Raw genomic sequence first — 23,417 nt, forward strand, 5'->3', positions numbered from 1 at the left:
GCCTTTGTGTATTCAGCAGTGTGCAGCATTTGTGACCATGGACAACAACACAGACACTCTCAGATAGAAAAGCACTGAGGGCAGTTAGGCAGTCCTGTTCTATGACCTCCCAAAAAAAAGGGACTTTTGATTTTCATATATAGGGCTAGTGGGCACAAAGAAGAGAGATTCCTGTCTTGTGCTCAGAGGCTTTTCATTTTTAGGTTAAATTTCCTATGTCTTCAAAGTGAGAAGATTCTAACTTATTTAAATAGCCTGCATGTACTGGGAGGAGGGCATGGAGCAGGAGTGGCTGGGCTTTGTGCCAGGGATTCAGTTCTGCTCTCAAGCCTAGTGCAGAAATGGTTTGTTTGGCTTGATAGCTTGTCAAAGGCAGTGACTGAGTGTTGTCTGACTGCATGTACCTGAATCTCAATTCTCATACCATCAGAGTAGACAACTGTCTCTACAGATCTGCCTAAGTTGGCTCTACCAATTGCAGTTCTCAGCATTTTGGTGTATAATTCTTAGGCCTCTCCAGTCTCTCATTGCTGAAGATTCAGGATCACTGGAATGATTCTCCATATGGCAAAAGGCTTGGTCCTTTCTGATAAACCTCAAGTATTTGAATTGTGCTCTTGAAGGAATTGGACTGACTGCAAGTCTTTGAACCTGAAGTCCAGGGTGGGATCCTGTGTACCAAGATGATGGGGGTAGAATAAGACTCTAAATAAGAGGATAAATGGCTGCAAGGTGCTGTGTTAATTCTCCTTGACATTTATACATGTATCCTTGATTTAAAAGAAAAGATCTGTCAAGCATGCAGAATGTGCTGTGGTGCAATTTGCACACTCTGAGGGCAGATGAGAAACGAAAAGCAAACCTAGATCTAATTAAAAGTGAGACGCTTCCTCTGTAATATCAGCCACTTCCTACCTGTGCTCACCTAACAGCCCTGTCAGTCCCAGCACTGCAGCTGCTTAGTATTCATCTTGCCTTACTTCTGGGGACATGAGTCAGAATCTGCCAAAGTGCTTCCTAGACAGGGAATGGAACTGAACAAGTGCTTTCCTGAATTTGAATCAGGTTGTTAGTGCAGATTTTTATTGTTTGCATTCCAGTATGAAGCAGTGCTTTTCCATTAGTTTTTGGTTTTACATTTTCCCCACATTTCCAACACTAACATTTCCTTTTTTTTTTTCTTTTTTTCAGGAAAAGAGGCGTAGAAGTAGTGCAGGTGAGTAAAGGTTCTATTTTCTTGTAAAGAAGGCTTACTGATTTTAAATGCTGTCGTTTGGATGCCAATATGACCTGGGCTTAATGATTTTTCTTTCCATTCAGTTCTTTATGACAGATACTGCTTTTGGATAGACAGGATTCCCCTTTCATGAAGCCTGTGTTGAACCCACATGCAATCCAGCTTAATAGGTGCCCTAGTGAAAGTGGCAATGCAGTTAGGCTTTTCTTGTGTCTGTCAATTGATAAGTTCTGATAGTTGATTAGGTGATGTTAGTCTTTTAATTGCATTCACAGAATGCAATTAACAGAAACAGGATATGCCCTCTGAAAAAAGAAAGCTATGGCAGAAGGAATGTTCTTGTAACCGAGTGAGCAGAGAAATGATACTAAAGTGTTTTCAAGTTGTGGCCCTTCTACAGATAAGTTCAGGTGTTGGCTACATTTGTTCTTTCCCAGCTCTGAATGGTCATATTTCACACAAGATGTTACTTAAAGGATGGTGTCAGCTTGTGAAAGGAATTATGTTACATGTCAGCTGTAACATAGAGCACTATAAGCTCTAAAAGATGAAGGGGAAGCATGCTCCTTCTTTCTGGCTTATTTTGTGTGCTTAGAAGAGCTGTATGAGATAGGTTTCACTCTTGCTGATACTTACCTGGTGCTCATTTTGAACTCTGAAGTGGTGAGTTCCTCACTCCTCCTCAATAGCAGCAATAGAAAAGAGAGGAGGAAAATGGTATGTTAGCCTTGGGTAATTAAGGTTGCTCTGAAATCCATGTGGGAGATGCTTCCCAACACCAGCAGGGAGCAGGAGAAAAGCACTTAACTCAAAATAAATTGAAATATCAGGCCATGTTATTTTAAAGAATCCACTGTCAGAAAAGACTTAAAAACTTCTCATTGCTAGTTAAAATGGAGAGTATGTCTTTCAGTCATGAGTGGTTGTCAGAGAAGTGCGTTGTGTTAGAAGGACGAAGGGCATATACTTTACTGGCTGTGTTTAACCTATCACCACTGCTGCATCATCTTCCTTTCCTGTACCTCCTGTTGCTCAGAGCTAAAGGGCAGTTTCTTTCATCAGTTTTGATAATGGCATTACCAGATTGATAAAAACAAACCAGCATTTACAAAGCACAGCTCGATCAGGAGCACAGGGAGAAAGCTAGCCCATATTTGTATCACTGTCTAGGGGACATTATTATTTAATACCTCAGTGTATTACAGTCCAATGCCTGCATGTTATATGTGCCTTGCACCTGCACTGTACATTTATGCAGCAAGGGGCTCATATGAGATGAATTCAGTGATGCATCCATTAGTTAAGCAGAGGGCAGATTCCATTTTACCTAATGGATTAAAGTTATTATCTTTCCATAGGTTTGTGTAGCTTAATGGCTACAAAATTATTGGAAAATATTTATTTATTGTAAGAGCATTTTTGGAAACATTTGGACAGAACTGGACAGGACTTTGTCCCCATAAAAATGCTTTATGCTCTCATAATTTATCATCTCATATTCGACAGTGTGGTTGAGGTATCAGACTGATCTATAGTGGGAATTTGTGCCCCAAAGGCCCCAAATACCTCAATCCCTGGTGCCTGCTGCTCTGCTGGAACAGGATGTATAAAGTGTATGATCACCCTTTGCTTATCACTTGCATGTTGCTGCATATATCCCAGTGTGCTTCAGCCGGTAGGGAAGGTATCAGGAATAGGCTCTTGGCTCATCCCTTATTGCTGGAAACTTTTGCTTGAGGCACCTTGCATGATCTGTCCCCCTAGCCCTGCTTCCAGATGAAGGATTGTCTTGGTGTCTGTTTGGTGCACAAGGTTTATTTGACAGAGGGAATATTGTCTTCCTGTGTCAAGCAGCAGCAGCAGCAGCATTTCTTTGATTTGCTTCCCCTTCTCCTTTAAAGAACCTGTCCTGTTACAGAGCAACCAGGTAAATCAAAACTCAACATACACAGGATGTTTACCTGATTTCTTTTTTACATAAATTCAGAACTTTTCTGAAGTAGACTTGCTTTCCAGTAAGAAGTAGTGAGTTGGAAGGTAAGGTTTAGTTACTGGCTTCTAGAGAGCAAACCACGAGGCGCTGGTATGTGCTGACTTCTGTGAACGTACATCAAATTATTCTTTTCCAAAGATGTTTCACAGGAGCAGGAAAGGATTTTCTACTACTAAAGCAAAGTCTTGGAAGTCTTCAAATAAGCATCTGTGTGACTTCTGTTTCCCTCATGCAGGGAGGATTTAGGATAGTCCTCTCTTCTTTGGCTAGACAGATTAAATTCTTTTATTTTGCTTTCTTAGAGCTAATTGTGCTTTATAGATTGAGTGAGCTGCTGCTAGACAGCAATTAACATTTCATGACTTGTGTTCAGGTTTTGTGTTTTGTCTTCTCTCAGACTTCCACTTTCAGCTGAGAGAGTGGTTCCAGGTTTCTATTTTTGTTGAGTGGGGAGACAGGCACATCCTCCAAAGAAAAATAAAACAAGAGTGGCAGTGGGATGCTAAGCAGGCATTCTCCTTTATCTAGCAGTAAGACCTTAATTAAAGCATCACATTGAAAACAAACAGAAAACCTCTCAACTTGTGTGGTGGTAAATAATTGGGTTTTTTTAGAAATACTGATTATTTTCTAACATAAGAATTCACTGTGAACTCAAGGTGCAAGAGCTGAAATGTGCAACATTATATAGTACAACTGAGTAACATCCACCAAGCTAGCTGGCTTAGAAGATGGTACAGTAGATTAATTAAATAAAAAGCTTTCAAGGTTATGAACTTTCCAAAGACAGTATGAGTCTGAGCCTGCACCCAAACATTTGGGAGCCTGAATAGGATTAATTTCTGTTTTTCCGGTGGACATGGCAAAACTCTGAGTAGAAGCATCCTTAGAATCTGGCAATGTTTTGGATCTAGGTTTGCTTTCTGCAGCTTAAATCCAAGTCAGTGGGGCAGCCATAAACCAGTGTTATATTACAAGGAAAAAACCAAAAAAGCAATTTACTAGCTTTTCAAGATGGGCTCTTAACAGAATTCTGTGCTGTCTCTCTTACCTTATTATGGGGCATTTACTTATTTTTTTAAAGCAGGGATCACTTGAGTGTCAGGGAGCTTTTTGAATTAGTGCTTACTTGTTGGTACCCCATAAGGTGAGGAAGCACTCTTGTTCTGGTTTTGCAGGAGGAGAGGCTGAAGGATGTGTCCCATTTCTCCCAGGGAACCTGTTGCAGTTCCAGCCCCAGTGCAGCTGGGGTCTGTGCTGCAATCTGTGCTGCAGGAATTTCAGCTGCAGCTCTCTGGGAAGGGCTGTGGGGCCACTGGCTTGTGCTGTTGTGTGGGCACGAAGGCAGGAGCCATGAAAGGTGGTCAGCAGGGCTGGGGCTGCTGGCTCTCTTCCAGTGAAAGGCAGCTTTATTTAAAGTATTCTGAATGAAATGCATTTAAAGTATTCTGAATGAAATGCTCTTGTGGTTCCTGTGGCAGTTCCAAACCTTCTCCTTTCTTACTGGCTCTTCCCACCATTCACAGCTGCCTGCTCAGCTGGTGTGGCTTGAGCTGGTGGCCAGAGAAGGGTAGAGATGCCCTGAGCAGGTGACAGACATGACCAAAGCCCATCTGCCATGGCCTGCAGGCAGTTGCTAGGCAGGCAGCAGCTGGCAAGGCTGAGGCAGAACAACTCTTGTGCTGGCATTGGGGGGACTTGCCAGAAAATGCTTAAACTGAAGCATTTCTTAATCAATTCATCACTGTTTCAAGGGAAAGACTGCTTATGAAGCTATGTAGTGGATGGCTGATGAGGTGTTTATCATTAAAAAAAGCTATTTTATGTAATGGCATCTACAAATAAGGGTTTTATACAGTGTCTTCTTCTGGTCTTGTTCAATTTCCAGCCCTCCATCACTCAAATTAGTGGAAGGCAAAATTTAGGATTGAAAATTGGCAGTTCTTCTTTAGCTAGTGAAGTAGCCAGTTTCTTATGACTGTGCTCTGGTAAGGGAGAGAAAGAACATCTACCTTGTTTTTCAGGAAAAATCTGTTGGCTTAGTTTGAAGAATGTAAGAGTGAAAACATGTGCACTGAAGTGGAAATCATCACAAGTACCTCTGATAGAGACATGCATTTATTTTTGTTTCACAAGCTATGCAGAACCAGAATAATTAGCTGCAGCCCTTTGGCTTCTGACAAATTGCCAGTCTGGTTTTTGTGTGATTGAGTTTGGAGCCTTCGTATTTCTCGTGACTTCAAAGCAGTTTCAAACCCTTCCACACCCAAACTTTTCTTGAGCTCTTGCTCGCATTTTTTAATTCTAAAATAGTGAAGATTCCCTGTTTTAGGGTGGGTGATTTTGGATCAAATGAACACTAATGCTCTTCTATCTTAGAAGGATGTTCTAGTCAGTTGGCTATAAAAGTGGGATTAGTTGTATTTCAAAATGCATGGCTTTTAATAGCAGTGGGATATGAAGGGGAGATGTTTTCTGATGTGAAGTAGGTGATTGTAGTAGTTACAATGGTCTCGACTGCTGTCTTGTTTTTCCCTCAACTTTCTGGGAATAGAGATATTTGAAATCTTTTATTTTGGAGAAGAAGACTGTCCTTTGAGACATGGGTTTTCTTGAAACCTGCAAAGGAGAATTCAGTGTGCTCTCCACACTATTCGATTCTTCAATCAAAGTGAAATACTAATGACAATGGTTTCTACTATTTGTTGCCAGGGATCTGTTGTTTTCTAGAAATTAGGAGAGGTTTATTTTCACATGAAATATTAATGGAGTAAGCTTGAAACAGCGGTGTTCTAACCAAGAAAATGAGCTTGTAAAATATATATTTGGTAGCATGTACAGAAAGATGTGACTGGAAAGCTTCCAAAGCAAGCAAGGTTGTTGAGATGTTGGAGGGTTGGCCCTCTAGCACTGGGAGAAGAAAGTTTATTTTTACATGCATGCCAGGCCTTCAGTAAAGTCCCTGTTTTCCTGAGAATGGCAGCCTGCTTTGCCTTCAGTGCATTTTTGGAAGTGATGCTATAAAGGCTCTCCAGCCCTTTCCAGTCTGAGTTGTGTTAGGTACTTTGCATGTGTTTGAAGGTGGGGGGACACTGCTTAAAATCTTGGAAAGTTCCTGATACTTCTTAGTGTCAGTGCTACAAAGGGTGTGCTAAGCACACAAAGTGGGATCTTCCAAAAAAGTGCATTAATCTCAATTTGAACCCAGAAACAGCAGAAGTGGAAGAACAATTCCCAGGCAGAATCCTCCCCCTGATCCTTCTCAGTAGGGGAGATCCTCCTGTGTGAGACCTTTGTGGCAGCTGAGCAGCAGCATTGCCCAGCAGGAATGCAGCACAGGTTCCAGTGCAGGGAGAGATGACTTTGGCACAGTGCTTTACATTGCATCAGCACACTGGTCACTGAGGTACAGCATGGGCCTTTCTGGTCCACTGGGGAAGAAGAATAAATACACATCTGTTTGGGCAGGGAAGGGAGACAAAACTATGGAACATTCTCACCATGTGGATTAAGCAGATCAAATGGACAACAAACACTTATTCCTAAAAATTAGTCAGAGTAAGCCAAACAAATCAAATTGCATTTATTTTCACTTTTGGTGGGTGAGTGAGAGAACCATGAAGAAATTTGTGTCTCAGAGAGAGTCTCTTACCGACTGGTTTGACTGCTTTCTTTTGATGGTGAATCCCAGTGGGTTCTGCAGTCAGTTGCAGACAACACCTGTGTGTGTGAAAACATTGCTAAGATTTAGAAATGTGTAACTAATGCATAATGAATGGCTGTCAGGTTGGAGCTTGTACTGTTCTGGTCTATGGAGTCAGCTCTGCCCAGTGCCTTTGCCTTCCCCCTGCTCCTTGGTATGTAGTGATGAGGCAGTGATTCCTAACAGTGCTAGAGGCAGGGAGCTGGGAAGTCCTGAGTGGAAATCCAATCCCTGTGGGACCTCTCCCAGAGATTTTGGTGGCTGTAATGGGATTGAAATTGCAGTGGGGAATTGCCTTGCTTTGTCACTTACTGCAGGCACTTCAGGCCAGTCCCTTACAAATTCTGCCTCTGTTTCCTAACTAAGGTAATATTCCACATAGTGGAATGCTATTTAAGTTACTTTCAGATATCTAAATGGATACATTTAAAGACAAATGAGTATGTGAAAGAAAACAGGGCTGTCAATTTCTGAAGACTGCTGTATAATATTCATTCTGTCATTAGCCTAGGTCTTCCCACATACTTCTTCCAAAGCTTCATAAATCCCTCATCAAGAAATGGTATGGATAAAGTAAGACCCTCAAAGAAATGCTGGCTTGTAAAACTATTTGCCTATTTTTGGAGCATACAGTCCCAGTCTTTGCACAAAATGACTATTAGTCAGTGCTTTTTTGAATCATGATTATTGCAAGTGCCTGGTGGCCAGCAAAGACTTGGCTTTGAGTCTGCCTTAAACAATAGAATTATTTGTCTCACTGGATGCAGGTGTTGTGATATGGTATCAAAACAGGCACATGGAGTGTGTTCAGAGGCACATGATTCAGGAAATGCCTCATTTTAAAACCAACCTGTCTCATTTGTGGTTTTGCTGAAACTGCACAGTCAGTGTTGAAGTACAAATATGCATGTAGCTCTTTTGACCTTTTCTGAAGTTTTTTCTTGGAGTAGGAAGGATGGGGAGTTAATATATATATATACCATGATACCATGACAAGTGTGACTGTATCTCTGACGCTGTACTCTCCCAGATGAATGCCCTGTCCTTTGTATGTTTTGGGGGTGAAGTCATGCAGTTGTTTGCTCTGTCAGAGTTGCAAGCTTATTCCTGTCACAGCAGTTGAAACCTTGCCTTCAGTCCTGGGGTTTGGTTCCACAGAGATGTTTTTTAGGAGCAATGACTCATGTACCCACCGTAGCTCAAACCTGGTTGCTTCCAACAGAAGCTTTATAGAGAGAACATCATCAGAACAGTGGAGGAGGCTGTGTGTGTGCCTGTCCTCCTCAGTGAGCGTGCTGGTAGGTCTGAGCTGCAGAAGATCAGTGGAGCTTGAGGAAGTCTTTTCAGTGTATGTTGACTCTTCTTTCTCCAGCTTCTGCAAGACTTACTCCTTTGATCTGTGGCCTGAGATAATTATATCTGAAAATATTGCATGCTTGTTTGGTCTTCTGGCACTTCACAATTAAAGGAGATAAACATATTAATGTTGCAAGAGTGAATGGTTCCAACAAAACCTGGTGCTTAAAGACATAAGCCCTAAAGTTTCTTAGGTTTTCCTGTATTTGGTCTTTAGCCTTAAGCTAGAGAAACTCCTAATGCATGTACTTAAGCTGCCTCTATATAAAACAGAGTACAATCAAATACAGCCAAAACTGGAAATGTTTTCCTCAACCTCACTGCCTTTAGGAAATACAGCAGAAGACAGAAGAGTGGCTTCAACTTAACTAGGACAGCTGAACTTCTGCCCCATCCCCTTTTTTTCTCTCCAAGGGGCACTGTGTTTTAAGGGTGATGTCTTTTGCTGGAATAATTTTTTTTTTTCACTTTAATTCTGCATTTCTGGTGAAAGCAATACACTTGGTTTTTCTTTTAATTTCTTTTTGCAAAGGTGTAGACTGCTTTGCTGTATGTCTAAAATTAGAGATCAGATAGAAGGACTTTCTGCATATGTTATAGGGGTTTTCTGTGCCTTTGGTTGTTACTTTGCAATATGTCTGTGGTGGTTTGAAAATAACTTGGTTTTTGGGGAAGAGGAAAAGGAGTCAGCCACGGAAGTGGCTCTAATATTGACCTTTGGATGGAAAATACTTCTGGACTTTTTGACAGTTTATTTTTAATCACTCTCAATTTTTCAGTAAAATTTACTGCTAATGGTAATTTTGCATGGTACCAAAAGCAGTGCAATTAATAATGTAGGGTGGAAATTGTTGAATCTAGGGTTTTATTTTGAGGAAGACAGTGGAGATTACCAGGAGAAATTTAGATGATTATGGGCATAGTTTCTCCAAAGTGAGGTAGAAGGGGTTTATCCCAGATGGGTGTTTCTTTAGCATAAGGTCACAGAGCTGTAGTATGTTAATTTTTAAATTGATTTTTATTTTTTTCAACTCTTTTCCTCATATGACTTGTTACAAAGGAGTTTGCTGCTGCAGCTTTCTAAATGAGGTCAGTGTGGTTTTCTACTGGCTATGCCAGGAGCAAGGATGGGCAACCACACTTAATAAATGGATTGGAATATCATTGGATACCTAAGGGCATTGATCTGCCCTAAACAGTCCCTTAGTACCTGATGGAGGTAGACCTTCCTTTTGGAAAGCTCTTTTCAAAGAGAAGGTTGAGGGCAAGAGTTAACTTTATTCCCATAGGCTGGGGGTGACCTGGAGAGAGGCTTTCTCCTGCAGGTTCCTGTGGGTCTCTCTTTTGCTCCTTCTTCAGGGGAGAAACTTAAAGACAGTGTGCTACTGACATAGTAATGAATGTGTATAAATCCCAAAGCCAGAGGAGCCACAGAAGCCATCCAGCCCTGTGCAGTTCTGAGAGGCAGCTTTGTTCATGGGAGGCACAGTTTGTGCTCTGCTGCTTCTCCTCAGCTCACCTGCCCACAGAGCAGCGTGGTTTTGTTCCCAGGAGGCTCCGTATCCAGGTGTGCTTTCTGTGTCAGCTGTGCATTAGAAACACACCAAACCCAGCCTGACTTCAGTGTGCAGATTCACTGCTGAAATGGTGATGCCATAGTACGTTTTACTTTAATGGTTGTTTTCTTATGTTAAGATTATTTTTGTCAAAAGGAGTCAAAAGAATTACTTGTTGCCCTTACTATAGGTGAATAAAAGCCTGTCAAGAGAATTTGTCCGCGATGCTTTTGGTTGAAGTTTGCTTGTCAGCTTGTAGGATCCTAAGGCAATGCTGTCAGCTAACCAGTCAGAAAGGTATCTCACATTTCAGTCATGATTTAAAGAAAAAAGATCAAATTGAGAGTGGTGCTGGTTTGAAAACTGGCACAGCAGAGCTTATGGGTGGGAGAGCAGGAACTACACCTATGTACAAAACCATAAAATGCTTCTGTCATTGCTGAGCAATGGGCTTAGCTTACCCTGTTTTTGGTTGCTATTTTAAGATCCTTGATAGCTCAGTGTCTTACTAGAATTCACTGATCAGTTTTTCAACATGAGCTTCCTTCAGTAATTTATAGTTGACTCATTTAATTTCCCACTTGGCATGCTTCCTTGAATAAGATCATGTTTAATTTAAATTTGTTATACATGTTGACTTATACATGGTGTCCTTGTTAGAGTATGTGTTTTAAGGTGAGCATTCAGTAGTTAGTGAGGGTTTTTTTACAAAAAAACTATTCCTCCTCCTCTTGGTACCTTGCCAAAGTGAAGAGAAGTTATTTACAGTGTTTTGACAGAATCATCCCAGCACGGGATGGAAAAGATGCCATTGGGACTGAGCTAATACTGTAAAAGACTGAAATGTAAGGAAAACAACTGTTGTAGAGGAATTTTTGGCTGACTTTGCAATCTGAGAAGCTTTTTAGCTTTGTTTTTGTCATATTTTGTTGATTGGAGCTAAGAGCTTCCTTTACTCAAAAGTCTAAGTGCATCTGAAATGGTTTTCTTGTACAAGAAGCTTCGTTGCACAGCTGCAGTGTCCTGTAGCCTCAGTGGCATAGCCAGTGTTAAATTGTTCCTCTCCTTGCTGATGGCAAGATTAGAGAACAGGCTGACTGCTTTCTGTACAGAATTTATGTTGATTGCAGAGAGGTCTTTTGCCCTTTAGGTTAGCTTGGAAAGTGTTCTTTCCTGTGGCCTAGATGAGCTTATTTTGTAATACCCTTTCCTTTATGATAACAACCTTTAAGTGGCTGAAAAAAGAGCGGCAGCTATAAAGAGGGAAACACAACTTTTTAAGTACAAGGCAGTTTGAAACTGAGTTCATGAGCCTGTTGTGATGACTTACATACCATGCAAGACTTAATAGCTGGTTATCAGTGAAGTAAGTGACTAAAAAGGAGGTGGAGATAGCTCTTGTGCCCTGCTAATGACAGATCCTTCCACTGGTCCCTGCTCCTGATAGTTTTTCTGCTTCTGAGCCAAAAAGGGCAGGTTAGAGTTGATGACCTCCATTGGCCAGAGGACCTTTTTGCTACCAGTAAAGGGCCATGTTCTCACACTGCTTTCAGTTCCTGTTGGCTGAGGAAACTGCACCCTGGTGGTCGAACTTGTCCAACAGGTGTGTGGAATGCTCAGGTTCTCTGCTTTCTTTTGATAAATGCTGTGATTGCTTTTCTTCAAAGCAGCTGCCTGCTGGGTCTCTTCTTGGCTTCTTCAACCTGCTTGTACAATTAAATCAGTGCATTTCTACTTTTTCTGTGCTTCCAAAATTCTGAATTTTTTACCTACTTTATTCCTTAACTCTGTCTAGCCTCTGTTGTAGGTCAGCATTTTCAAGGCATCAAGTGAGTGTGCAGAAGTGGATGCACACAGAAGCTGGGCTGGCTCTGTGAGCACTGTGTGCCACACAGGTGTGATTATGCTGTGCCTGAGCAGGTACAGCACCCTCAGGGACCAGGACAGTGCTGCTGCTTGTGCTGTGGCATGTTCAGTCTGTGCAGTGCCTTTTAAAGGCCTGTTGGTATAAAGTCTTTTTACTAGTAAAGTTTAGTGCAGCCAGCCCTTTGTACAGCAGCTCAGTGGATTATATTTACTTCTGTATTAGTATAGAGTAGGTTTGACTTCAAAGTAACACAAGGAAGGAGGCTGGTGAGGTACCTGATGGGCACTAGGTAGTTGGTGTAGTGGAAGCTTAGAAGGCAAGTGGAATTGCATTTTCCAGCTGTCTCTTCAACTTCTCCCTTGTCAAGGTCCTTTCTTCTGAAGTGGCAAAGTGCTGACTTAGACACAAGAAAGACTTGCTGAAAGCATCATTTAAACCTGTTTTCACCACACTCCTGGCCTTGCTTACTGTGTCTCTGCACTGCCAACCACTAAATCCCCTTGTGTGCAAGGAGGGCCTCTCCAGGCAGGAATGGAAGAGAGATTGCCTTACCCAACTGTAGTCCCAGTGAAACACCAGCTAGAAGCACTAATGCTGCAGGTGAGGAGCATCTTGCTCAGTTTGGAGGGAGCCACAGGCAGGCATGGGCAGCCCGCTGTCCTTAAACCACACGGGACTTGTTCTTATGTGGTCACATCCTAGGAGCTGTGGTAGTCCTGAGTTAGTGGAGATTATTGTCAAGTGTGCTGTACTTTCTTAGCAGCTAGTAAAGGGTCTCTTGGTGTTTTCATAGCTCATGGCTCTTTGACAGTATTGATGTGTTCATTTCAAAGCAGTGAATCTGACTGCTTTTGCCTTTTCCATACATCTGAATATACCCAGTTTTGGAGGACCGTTTTTATAACTACTATCCAAGACTACTGGAGGAGGTACAGCCTAACTCTGCTTACAGCAAAAATGATTTTGAAGTAATGCTATGCTGTCTTTTTGTTTAAGGAATCAGAATGCAAATGCAGCATAATCATGCATGAAAAATGATCTGTCCATGGAAATGCTGTCTTGATGGTCTACTTTGTTACTGCCCAGATATGTCAGTCTGTAGCCAAGTTTTGGTGCAGTAATACCATCAAGTTAATGTTTAAAAGAAGAGCTGACAGAGTTTACTTCATCTTCAGTAAAGAGAAGTACTAAGCATAGTTGTTGATGACTGGGAATTTTAATTCCTTACAAATTTTCTTAGGATTGATGTGCTGCAACTTTATTTATTGAATCTCTCAGGATTGTTTATGATTTTGTCTCAAGAACTTTTGTGTTTGTAGAGGATCACTTAGCAACAGTCCATGGCACAGTGACATGCTCATGCTAGTACGATGAAGTATAAAACAATGGGGAAACTCCCAGAAACACCAAGTAAATAAAAATTTATAGCAAAACAAAGTGGCTCACGTGCTGAACAGTTCCACATTGATGTGAAGGGGCTTGTAAAATTCTTTACTTAGATGTTTGTAATCTTGATCTAATGATGCTCTCTGCTTGTGTAGATGTTCATAGTCATGGGACATCTCCAGTTGTTATAATGAAGCATCTCCTGAGTATTTAAAATACAAGGAACTAATTGATATCGAAACAACTCATTCTTTAATCTAAGTCTTCTTAATTAGTGCTCCACCAAGTAATAGATAAGGAATAAAAGTTCAGTGGAAGGGTTTGGGATCTAGACTGCTTTTCCAACTTTACAGCTTTATGCACTCTTTGTATAGCTCTAAAACTCTTCTGCTTCTAATAGTCAATATTTCTTTTCCTATGGTGGGGATTTTTTCTTGCTTAGGTTTGGGATTCTCTTGGACTGAGAGGAATTATAAGTTCAGGTCTGAATGTCTGCATATTGCTGGCCTTTTATTATTGTATATTGATGCCAATAATGTGCTTGATTTAAATTACTTCCAAGCAGTACCATGGAAAGGGACCTGGGGGACCTGGTGGATGGCAAGCTGAATATGAGCCAGCAATGCCCTGGCAGTCTGGAGAGCCAAGTGTGTCCTGGGGCATCAGGCCCAGCATCACCAGCCAGGCAAGGGAGGGGATTGTCCTGCTCTGCTCTGCACTGGGGCAGCCTCACCTCCAGTGCTGGGGGGCAGTTCTGGGTGCCACAATATAAAAAAAGCCATCAGGCTGTTAGAGAGTGTCCAAAGGAGGCCATAAAGACAGAGCTTTTGAAGAGCAAATCTCAAACTTCAGACCACTCTTTGCACCACCTCTGCATCCTTCTTTGTTTTCCTTCAGAAACATCTGTGCTGTGGTGTTCAGAACAGGCTGTACTGAAGGACCTGTGTTTGGAGCCCGTCCTGTGCTTGTACTTGAAAGTTGTCTGGAGGCAAGCCAACTCCTCATTTTAAGGTTGCAAAATTGTGCTAGCATATCAGAGGACTGGCTTTGTTCTCCATGGGTCTTACTAACCTCCTGAGCCCTCTGCCATATCAGCAAGGCCAGGCAGCATCCCCAGCAGAGCCTGCATGCATCTGCTCTGGCTATGGAAAGAAGAGGCAAATGGTGCATGTCTCTGCCCCTCAGTGACCACAGACCTGCCCAACATGTGTTAATCTATCCACATACAGCATTGGCTTGTCTGTTTCTGTAGAGAGAGCACTGGTGATGAGAAGCCTCCTGCTTGGTGATGAGCTGTTGGGATGCTTCCCTCTAAACTGCTTGTCTCCCTTCTGCTCCTTGCTAGCTGCATACCCCGCTTACCCTGCTGTGTTTGTCACACCTTGTTCCCTGCACTGGGACAGGCACAAGTGTGCCTTGCCACCAGGGTGTGGCTGTAAGCTATGGTGCCAGCTCTTAGCTGGAGGTGGCAGCCTCAGTGTTTCAACACTTGCTGTTGCATCCTGCAGCCAACCTGAGAGAGGAGTCCTGCCTCCTGGAGCACTGCTGAATGCTGAATTACAGCCTGATTCCAGTTGTAATCTTCTGAAAGACAAATGTGGCAGAGCTAAAGCTGCCAACACTACATTTTTCATAAGTTCCTTTCGATTTTGAAAGGTGATTTTCTTTTTTAATGGCATAGAAGGTGTAGTGGGAACATGAAATTTGTAGTGCTACAGTGGAACTGAGGTGCTCTAGGGGGAAATAATCATTAAAAGATTGTATTAGGTATCAAATTAGCTTCACAGTTAGTAAAAACTGTTTGTGGAAATAATAAAATCATTATTTTAAAGACAAGTATTCCATCAGGTCAGTTATGATGGAGGTCGTGGTGAGGGGAAGTTCTGTGCCTTGGGTCATGGGACAAGTCAGATGACTGACCATACTGGTCCTTCTTATGTCTGAAGTAAGTTGCTAAGTAATGAGCCTGCTTTTCAAAGGTGCTGACCAGCTGCTGTTGAGAATTTTTTATGCAAAAAAACAAGTGCTCTGGTTTTTTAGCTATTTCCTTGGGGTGTAAATAAGAATGCAGCAGCCCACTCTGCACAGACATGTGTGTGAGAATCTCATCCCATCTGTCCACCCGTCCAACAAAGAATTTTAGCTGAAAATTTTTTTTTCAATGAATTCCATTATCGAATGATGGCAGATTTTCTGACCATCTTTACTGTTAAACTGCTTGTGTTTCTGTTGTTCTAGACCTCTTGTATTACTTAGTGGTGCAAATGTGCACAAGTGACTTGTGCTTTTGGGGCACAGGAATGCAGAGCCTCTCAGTCTGTGTGCTGAAGCTAGTCCATTGGTGTCCTTCCCACTGTGAACATTCCTAGAAATTGCTGTACTGTTTTGGCCATATTTGAGGGACTTTTCTAGCCTCAGAGCAAAATATAATACAATGCAATAGCCTGCGTTATGCTTTACAAAGTAGCATTATTTTGCTATTTGTTTCTCATGGCTCTATTTTAAAAAAATACTGCATTGTGAATTTGCTATAGGAATTAGGCTCTATAATCCTTGTGGGTCCCTTCTAATTCAGGATATTATATGATATCTTGATACTCAATGACAGTTCAGTGGAAGGAAACTAAAATTACAGGCTTTTAATGTTTCAGTGATTACACTTTTATTCCTTTGCAGTTAATGAGATAGAAGCATATGCAGGGGAACATGCATACTCCATAGGCATGCAAGGGATGTGGTAGGGAAAGAAGGCTTGCAATACTAATTTCAGGATGAAAACTTCCTTTTTTAATGAGATAATTTCAGTATTCAGTGAGGGATTTTGGTTCTGTGGGAACTGGTCAAATATAGCAGACATAAATATAGAAGGCCAGTAGCATGGCAACTTGGAGAGCCTCTGCTTCTATAATATAAAAAACCCAAACACACCAACATTATTGCTGCGTTTTTAGTATTCTTTTTTGAGAGTCTGAAGGGGTGAGGGTGTGAGAGACTGCTCTTTTCAATAATGTAGAGAGACTTCATAAAATCCTTTTCTGTAGTCTGGTACATCCTGTGGCCCCAGGAGGTGGCTCTGGGCAGGACCTGAGGGAGTGCTCCTGTGGTATGGCTGGGAAAGTGAGGTTGCAGGAGTAGCCTTTGTAGGTAACATCTTTTCCACCTGGCCTGGGTGATCTGCTAAAGAGCATGATATTTGTAGTTAGGTTGTTAATCTGGACCAAAGTCAATCCCAGTGTGTCCTCCTTTCCCAATTTTCCTAGGAAGATTCATGCTAACACAAGTGTGGGCCTGTGACTCAGCCATGCCTCCCATTCCATTTTAAAATACCATATATTTTAGGTAGAGCAGTCCCAGACATGGTTTTGAAGATACCACCCATTTTCTCCAGAACTCAGGACAGCCTTTGGATTCTGAAATAGCAGACTAATGTAATGAGCTTGAAATGTCTAAAAAAGGGAAAACTGCAAAAGAAAAGTTTTATTACCAAAGAAATGAAGGTCAGCCTTCCTGCAAGCACAGGATGAAGAGGGGAAACTTTATATTCCTGGTAAAAATAATTCCCTTGCTGTTGCTTTCTAAAGTAAAATCCAACCAAATTAAAAAAAAAAAACCCAACAGAATAAGTGAAATAAATTGTTACTCTATTGCTGTCACCTTTATAGTAGGAAGTTAACTTATGTCTAACTGCCTTGTGTCAGTCTGAGATATAAATATAAGTGATAAAATGCACTTTATTGGATGTGCTGGAAATTAATTGCTGTTAGGTCTTAGTTTTTTCTCATCATGTTTCCCATAGAAGGAGACAGCTTGAAAGGGACCCATTTTTCATGAGCTATTTTTATTTCTTAAAAGTTACTTGAAGCACTTATTTGAGGCATTTATTTTCAGCAGAGAAGAAAACAGCTGAATTCTCCTGTGTATATTCTTAGCTTCTGCTGCAAGGTAAATTCTGCAAAGCCCACAGCCATGGTGTAACACAGCTGGATTGCAGTGCCTTGCCTCCACAGTGCCAGCTGTGTGAACCTGTGTTCTCTTGGTTTTAACCATAAAACCAGTTCCTGCTATACATTATTAGGGTAAATTCAGTGGTACTTAGCAGCATGTTTCAGCCAATTTTCCATTTTGCTTTCGTCTATAGGCAGTAAAATATTTAACATTGAATTTGCCACTGTTAGCAGGAAAACCAAAGGTGAGACTGTCCCCAGCAAAGTCTGTGCACCCTGGAGATGAGTTGGCTGCTTTTTGTGCTTTCTGGGAAGATCCTGGGTTTTAGAGTGCATAAGGGAGGAAAGGGAAGAAAGATTATAGATTGCAGTGAGAAAGGATGACAAGCCTTGAAGTCTTATTGTCAGTTACTCATGGCAGTAATAAATATGACATGGCATCCTTTCTGTGACTTACCTTTGTCTCTTAGAGCATCTTTGCCAGATGTAGATACTCAGTGTTGAAACACCTGACTCAGGATGTGCTGTGGAAGTGCATGTTCCCTAATCCTTGCTGCCTGGCTTCTGCTGAGCCCAGGTTGCCTCTGAAACCTCTTATCAGACAGTAAATAAAATCAGTTTTGTTTGCAAAGGGAGTTTCCTAATTGCACTGGTAACTTGTTTGTGTTGAAGTGCATATGCTGGAGAGACTATAAACTTGCCAAATATTGAAAACTGTCACTTCTGTAAGTTTCTTGGTGAAGAGAGAGGCTGATGTCCCTTTGTCAGACGAGCTGGATGTTTAAAAATGCTGGTTGTTGATAGTCAATGCTAGGAAGTGCCTGGAACCACAGAGCACATTGCAGCACACAGCACTTCCCAAAATACACTTACATTGGTATGTCTCTGCAAATAGCTGCAGGTCACAGCTGTTAAACCTGTGGTTACTCAGCCCTGCTGCTGCAGGATGGTTAATGGGCTGAGCTCCAGCTATGATAGGTCTTTCTGTATTACTAGTGGTAATCAGATACACTCTTGTCTACTGCACTGTGAATGCCACAGAGCTGAGCTGTGTAAGAGCTTGTGAAACCTCAGAATAGATTTATTTGGAAAGCTCTAGTTAAAGCTTGTATGACACACGTCCATAGTAAGCAATATATGAATATTCAGAACACGAGCCCTGCAAGCCTTCCTCGGTTAAGGGCATAGCAAATGTCTGCAGTCTCTACAGAGTGGAGGAGGCCAGTCATTTTCAAATGCAGGAGGTAATTTTGTTGGCCTTAGTTTCACATTTTGCAGGCTGGCAGGGTCCTGAGCTGAGAGGCATTGCAGGGATCAGAGCTGGGTGGGCTATGGTTACAGGGACAGGTCCTTTCCCCCTGCATGGTGGTGGTGTCATGCTGGGCAAATGTGGGAGCAAAGGGTCTGTGACAAAGAAAGGATTCCATTCTAGAAGTTCTGTGTAAAGCTTTTCTGGTTAGCTCAATTAGAGAGAGGGGCTCTGTTTATGTAGAAATAGTTCTGCTGTTTGCCTGAAGTGAGGAATTACTGCTGATGTTTTTTTCCGTTGTTTGGTTACATTTCTGTTGTTTGGTTACATTAAAAACTTACAACTTTCTGTTGTGAGTTTTTTCATAAAGCTTCAACCGACTGTATTTTCACCAGTTCCCGTGGGACATTTCTCCATGGTCTAGCATGTTTGTGTGCCAGCAAGCCTTCCTGGTAATCAGCACATACATTTCCTTCTTGTCACCCTGTCAGTCCTGGTTAACCCGTTCTGTATGGTGCTCATATAAAGTGTTCTCTCTCTTCTAGGGCACAGCACTTTTCAGATGCTGATTGTCTTGCACCTTACCACATGTTTGTCATGGCTGAAAGTAGGGTTGCTCCAGAGCTACCTGGCCTCAGCAGTTCATGAGCTGTGAATCCGCACCCTTTATCTTGTGGTAACTTGTTTGCTTGGATGTAACATAAGAATTTCAAACTAACTGCCTAGGAAATTTAGGTACCTAAAGGTCACAGCTGTGACCTGGAAACCTGAATCCTTATGTTCTCTAGGCTATCTTAGATATGTTTCACCTTCTTAGTGGAAATCAAACCCTTTGCCTGTTTTTTTTGTTGCTGGTCACAATGTTTCTTCCAGCATTGTAATGCTCTTTTTCCTGTCGGCTTTGAAAGGTGCAGAAAATAAATTGCTTCCATTCCATGCATTTTGCAAAGATATCATGTATTGACTTAATGGTGTTTTGGAAAGAGCCGTGGTTTACTTTATGTAAACCTTAATGTCCTACAATTAGAGTTTGTTCTCCTTTTTCTCCCTCCTTTCCATTTGCACTTGAGAAAACTCTCCCAGTTTAGGTCCCACACCCTGCAGCAGAAAGATTTCCTGTATTGCTGGTCTGGTCTTTTCTGCATTGTATTACCACAAAGGTGTATTTCTGAGCCACTTACACTTCTGCTTTCACTCAGTATATTCATATTGAGGCAGCCACCTGGGGAGTGAACTTGGGTAAGAAATACAGTGCTGTTTATTATGTTACACACCAACACAGCAATGTGTGGAATCTTCTGTTTTGATTCCAGTCTTATATCTTTCCTCAAAAGGTGATTTTGATGTGGAACAGGCTTGCAGGTAGTATTATAACTTTAATTTTAAAGCACGTTTTGCCAGTAAATAAATGAGTACATAAATACCAAGTGGTTGCTGGTTTTCTGCTTCCTTTCCCTGCTATTTCATGAAACCCTTGAAAAATTTTCTGCCACTCAGAAGTTTCCATTCTGCTGGGTATAACAATTCTCCAGAATCTGAGGAGTGCTTCAAAGGGTTCCCATTCACTCTTAGGAAAGTACTCTACTTTCACAGAATTTCCCTTGGTTCAAGATCTACCTATGCCAGGGTTTCCTAGCAGTTTTTCAGGCTGATTCAGGTGAAGCCTTTTGCATGTTGATTCACTTTTATAATCAAGTGAATTTGGCAAAACTATGATGGCATTTTTTGCATATCTTTAATTTTCCTGCTTTTCCTAAAGAACAGTTAGGCCTTTCTGAAAAGGTTCTCAAAGAGCATTCATCTAACTTGTCATATTTGATTCTTATGTATTGCACTGCTCCTGGGAGTAATCCTCCAGTTGTAGCATGGTGCTATTTATCCCCCCCAGTGGCATCCCCAGCTGCTGCTTGCCTCTGGCAAAGAAGACAAATGGTTATTGTGTTCTGGAGCCATGCCAGGTCCTCTGTGTCTCCACTTGGTCAGTATTGTTGTGTTTTATTTTGGAGCTAGCAGTGTTTGAATAACACTGGTTTATTTTGAGCCTTTTCTTCTCCGTCTCCCCACACTTCCCTCCTCCTCATTAATTTTTTGTTTAGACACCTGGGCTTAGTAAAGGGAGACAGCCCAGCCTGATGAGCTCCTTAGTAACCTGAGAAAACACACTTTGAGCTTGAGGTTTTATAATAATGGGGAAGAAAATGTTTAGTTTTTCATACAAATTTTGGAGATGATTGTTGTCTTTTGTTAAATTGTCTTGCTCAGAAGAGAAGTGTTACCAATTTTGAGTAAATTGTTACACTCAAATGTCACTAAGAAGAATGTGAATAAGCAACTCAGCCAGACTTTTATATATGCCTGTCAATATTTGTTTCAGAGTAAACATACCCTCATCAAAATCAGATGACTTCTCTGTTTTTATTGTCTACCCTTAACCTGTGTCTGCAGTGCTCATTTTCTTTGATTATTTAAACAAAATTGCAGCTGTGATCCCTCTGTTACTGCTCTGAATAGCAGGTGGCTTCACAGGACTGATGCTCTGCTGAAGGCTGGTTATCCCACACAACCTGTATAACTCCCTGCCTTGGAAAGCCTGAAGGGGTTCATAGAACCATAGAATGGTTTGGGTTGGAAGGGACCTTGAAGATCATCTTGCTCCAACCTCCTGCCGTGGACAGGGACACCTTCCACTAGACCAGGCTGCTCAAAGCTCCATCTAACCTGGCCTTGAACACCTCCAGGGATGTGGCATCCATAACCTCACTGGGCAACCTCTTCCAGTGCCTCACACCCTTTACTGTGAAAAATTCTTTCCTGACATCTAATCTAAACCTGCTCTGATTCACTTTGAAGCCATTCCCTTTTGTGTTGTCGCTCCATGTCCATATAAGAAGTCCCTTTCCATCTTCCTTGTAGCATCCCTTTATGTTCTGGAAGGCTGCATGAGTAGCTCTCATTCAAGGTGAGGATGTTCCTGTCTTCTCTTCAGCCAGGCCTCATTGGGCAGTCATACTCATAAGTAATGACATGGCCTGGCTGAGAATGATTAGCAGACCGTCCACTAATTTTCTCAGGGAATTGGGAATGTATCTTGGTCATCTTCTTAACCATACATTAGGGAAATTGTTTCTGTGCCAGTGTTGAAAGGGGCATGTTCTGTCAGCATATTTTGAATAATTCCTGAAGGACGTGAAAAGCTTGGAACAGCTAAAATCGGTAAAGAGAAAAAAAATGGAATGGGGTGAAAAATGTAATGTCAAAACTCAAGATCCACTGATAGTCTAATGACTTTCCTTCTTTTAAATTGCACAACTGAAAATGTCACATTACATGAATATGTTAAATGTAGCTACAACTTTTCTTTCTCCATGTCTTCATCTTACAAGGATGTCTGCTTCTGTGTATGTAGAGATGGGAATGAGATTTTAAAAATGCCTTGGACATTCACCTGAACAACAGAAGTGCCTGGTCTGTGCCTGCCAGATGTTCTAAAATGTATTATTCACTTCTAATTTGAACCTTATCACATAGTTTTAAATCTGAGTTTAGCAGCAGCTTGAGCTCAAATTTCAAAGATACTTTGTAAACCAGTATTTTGGTTTATGCAGGTGGTGGGCTGACCCCAGGGGACAGCTAAGACCCCAGCCAGTCCCTGCTCAGGAGGGCGCAGGTCTGTCCCCTCCCAGCCTCTTGCCCACTCTTTCCACAGGGTGCAGGGGCAGCTTCAGAAGCAGAGGTGGCCTGAGCAGTGTGCAAGCCCTGCTCAGCAGTAACTGCAGCACTGGGTGTGTATCAACACTGGTTTTGTCGCCAGCTGAAAGCACAGGCTGCTGCTGAGAAGAAAATTAACTCTATCCCTGCCAAACCCAGCACAAGCAGTGACTGCCCTAAAGAGCCTTATTCAGAGATCAGTTCTTGCAAAAGAAGGAATGTTTGGTAGCTTTAGGAACTTTGAGAAACTTTTTCACAGAGAAGCAGCTCCAGTTGGGAAGTAGTAACAGACCCTGCTCCTGGCTAGTTGCAAAAGTACAATAAAGAAGCTGTCCTAAACACAGAGCTTTATGAAGCTACAGGATCCTTGACTTCAGCTGATGTTGCTGAGACCTGAAAAGCTCAACAAGTTGAGATATAACAGAAGAACCTGGGTGTCATTTCTGTTCTTGTAAGGCTCACAGCTGCTGTAGGTTCATAAGTGTGTCTCTGATGTCCTGATCCAGTTTTTAAAGACAGAGTAAAATGGGCTAATGATAAAAATGCATGATGGAGGAAATAGCTTGAAAGGGCTGAAGTGACTCCCTGGATGATGAACTTGCAGGTGAGAGCACAACAGACACTCCAGCTTAAAGGAAGGGAGTCTGCTAAAGCTTATTAAGGTAATGCTGGTAGTAAAGGGACAGAAACCAAGCCTTCTCAAGGTGAGCCTGATGCCTTGGAGGACAGTTCATTGTATTTTAGTTTAAATATTGCAGTTCCAGCTATAATCTTGGTACTTTTCTACTGAAAAGCTGCTATGAAGAATTAAAAATCCTTGAATGTAGTGCTGATGCACACTCTCCAGGCCCAAACAGGTCCCAGAGCTGTGGGTCAGTAGGAAGCTGGCATGGAGGATGCCTCTGTTTTTCAGTCTCTGTGTTTTTCTGAGGACTTGGCTTGGAGTTCAGCACTTCAGGGCATGCATGGAGATCTTGCAGTGCTTCCTGTTTGTCAGCAGTTATGCTTTCAGTGCACTGTAGTTCTTGTTTCCATTATACACTGCATGTGGCTGCAGTTGTGCAGGAGGCACTGGGAAGGTTTAGCTCTGGTTTTACATAAAGATCTCTGCCTTTCCCCACATCACCTCCTCAACACCCTGCCTCTTGTTCCCATGCAAATAGGGAGAAATAATGGTAATGTGCCATTTACTACACACGAAATGAGCAGCTTTCTGATTCACAGCTCTCCAACATCCCCTGCTCCAGCTCAGACAAGTTGATTATTTCCTCCTACCAGCAGATGTAGATAGGAACAATTGGAGCTGTGATGACTTTATCTTTAGTAGGGGCCAGCTGGGTCAAACACCTTCTCTTTCCTGGCTGTAAACAGCAGTGAGGGATGGCCCTGTGGGCTGCTGGCAGTGACTGAGCTGACAG

General features: G+C 42.0%; 1 protein-coding gene across 2 annotated transcripts in view; it reads left to right on the plus strand.

Moving 5' to 3' along the window:
- ITPK1 (inositol-tetrakisphosphate 1-kinase) overlaps positions 1–23,417 on the plus strand; it is a 140,966-nt gene that overhangs the window by 30,324 nt on the left and 87,225 nt on the right. For both annotated transcript variants that reach the window (XM_064713673.1, XM_064713672.1), the window contains exon 3: positions 1,192–1,216. In XM_064713673.1, coding sequence (XP_064569743.1) covers positions 1,192–1,216 — 25 coding nt within the window. The remainder of the gene's footprint in view (positions 1–1,191; positions 1,217–23,417) is intronic.

Source organism: Zonotrichia leucophrys, chromosome 5, assembly GCF_028769735.1.
Source record: "Zonotrichia leucophrys gambelii isolate GWCS_2022_RI chromosome 5, RI_Zleu_2.0, whole genome shotgun sequence".
Taxonomy (NCBI): domain Eukaryota; kingdom Metazoa; phylum Chordata; class Aves; order Passeriformes; family Passerellidae; genus Zonotrichia; species Zonotrichia leucophrys.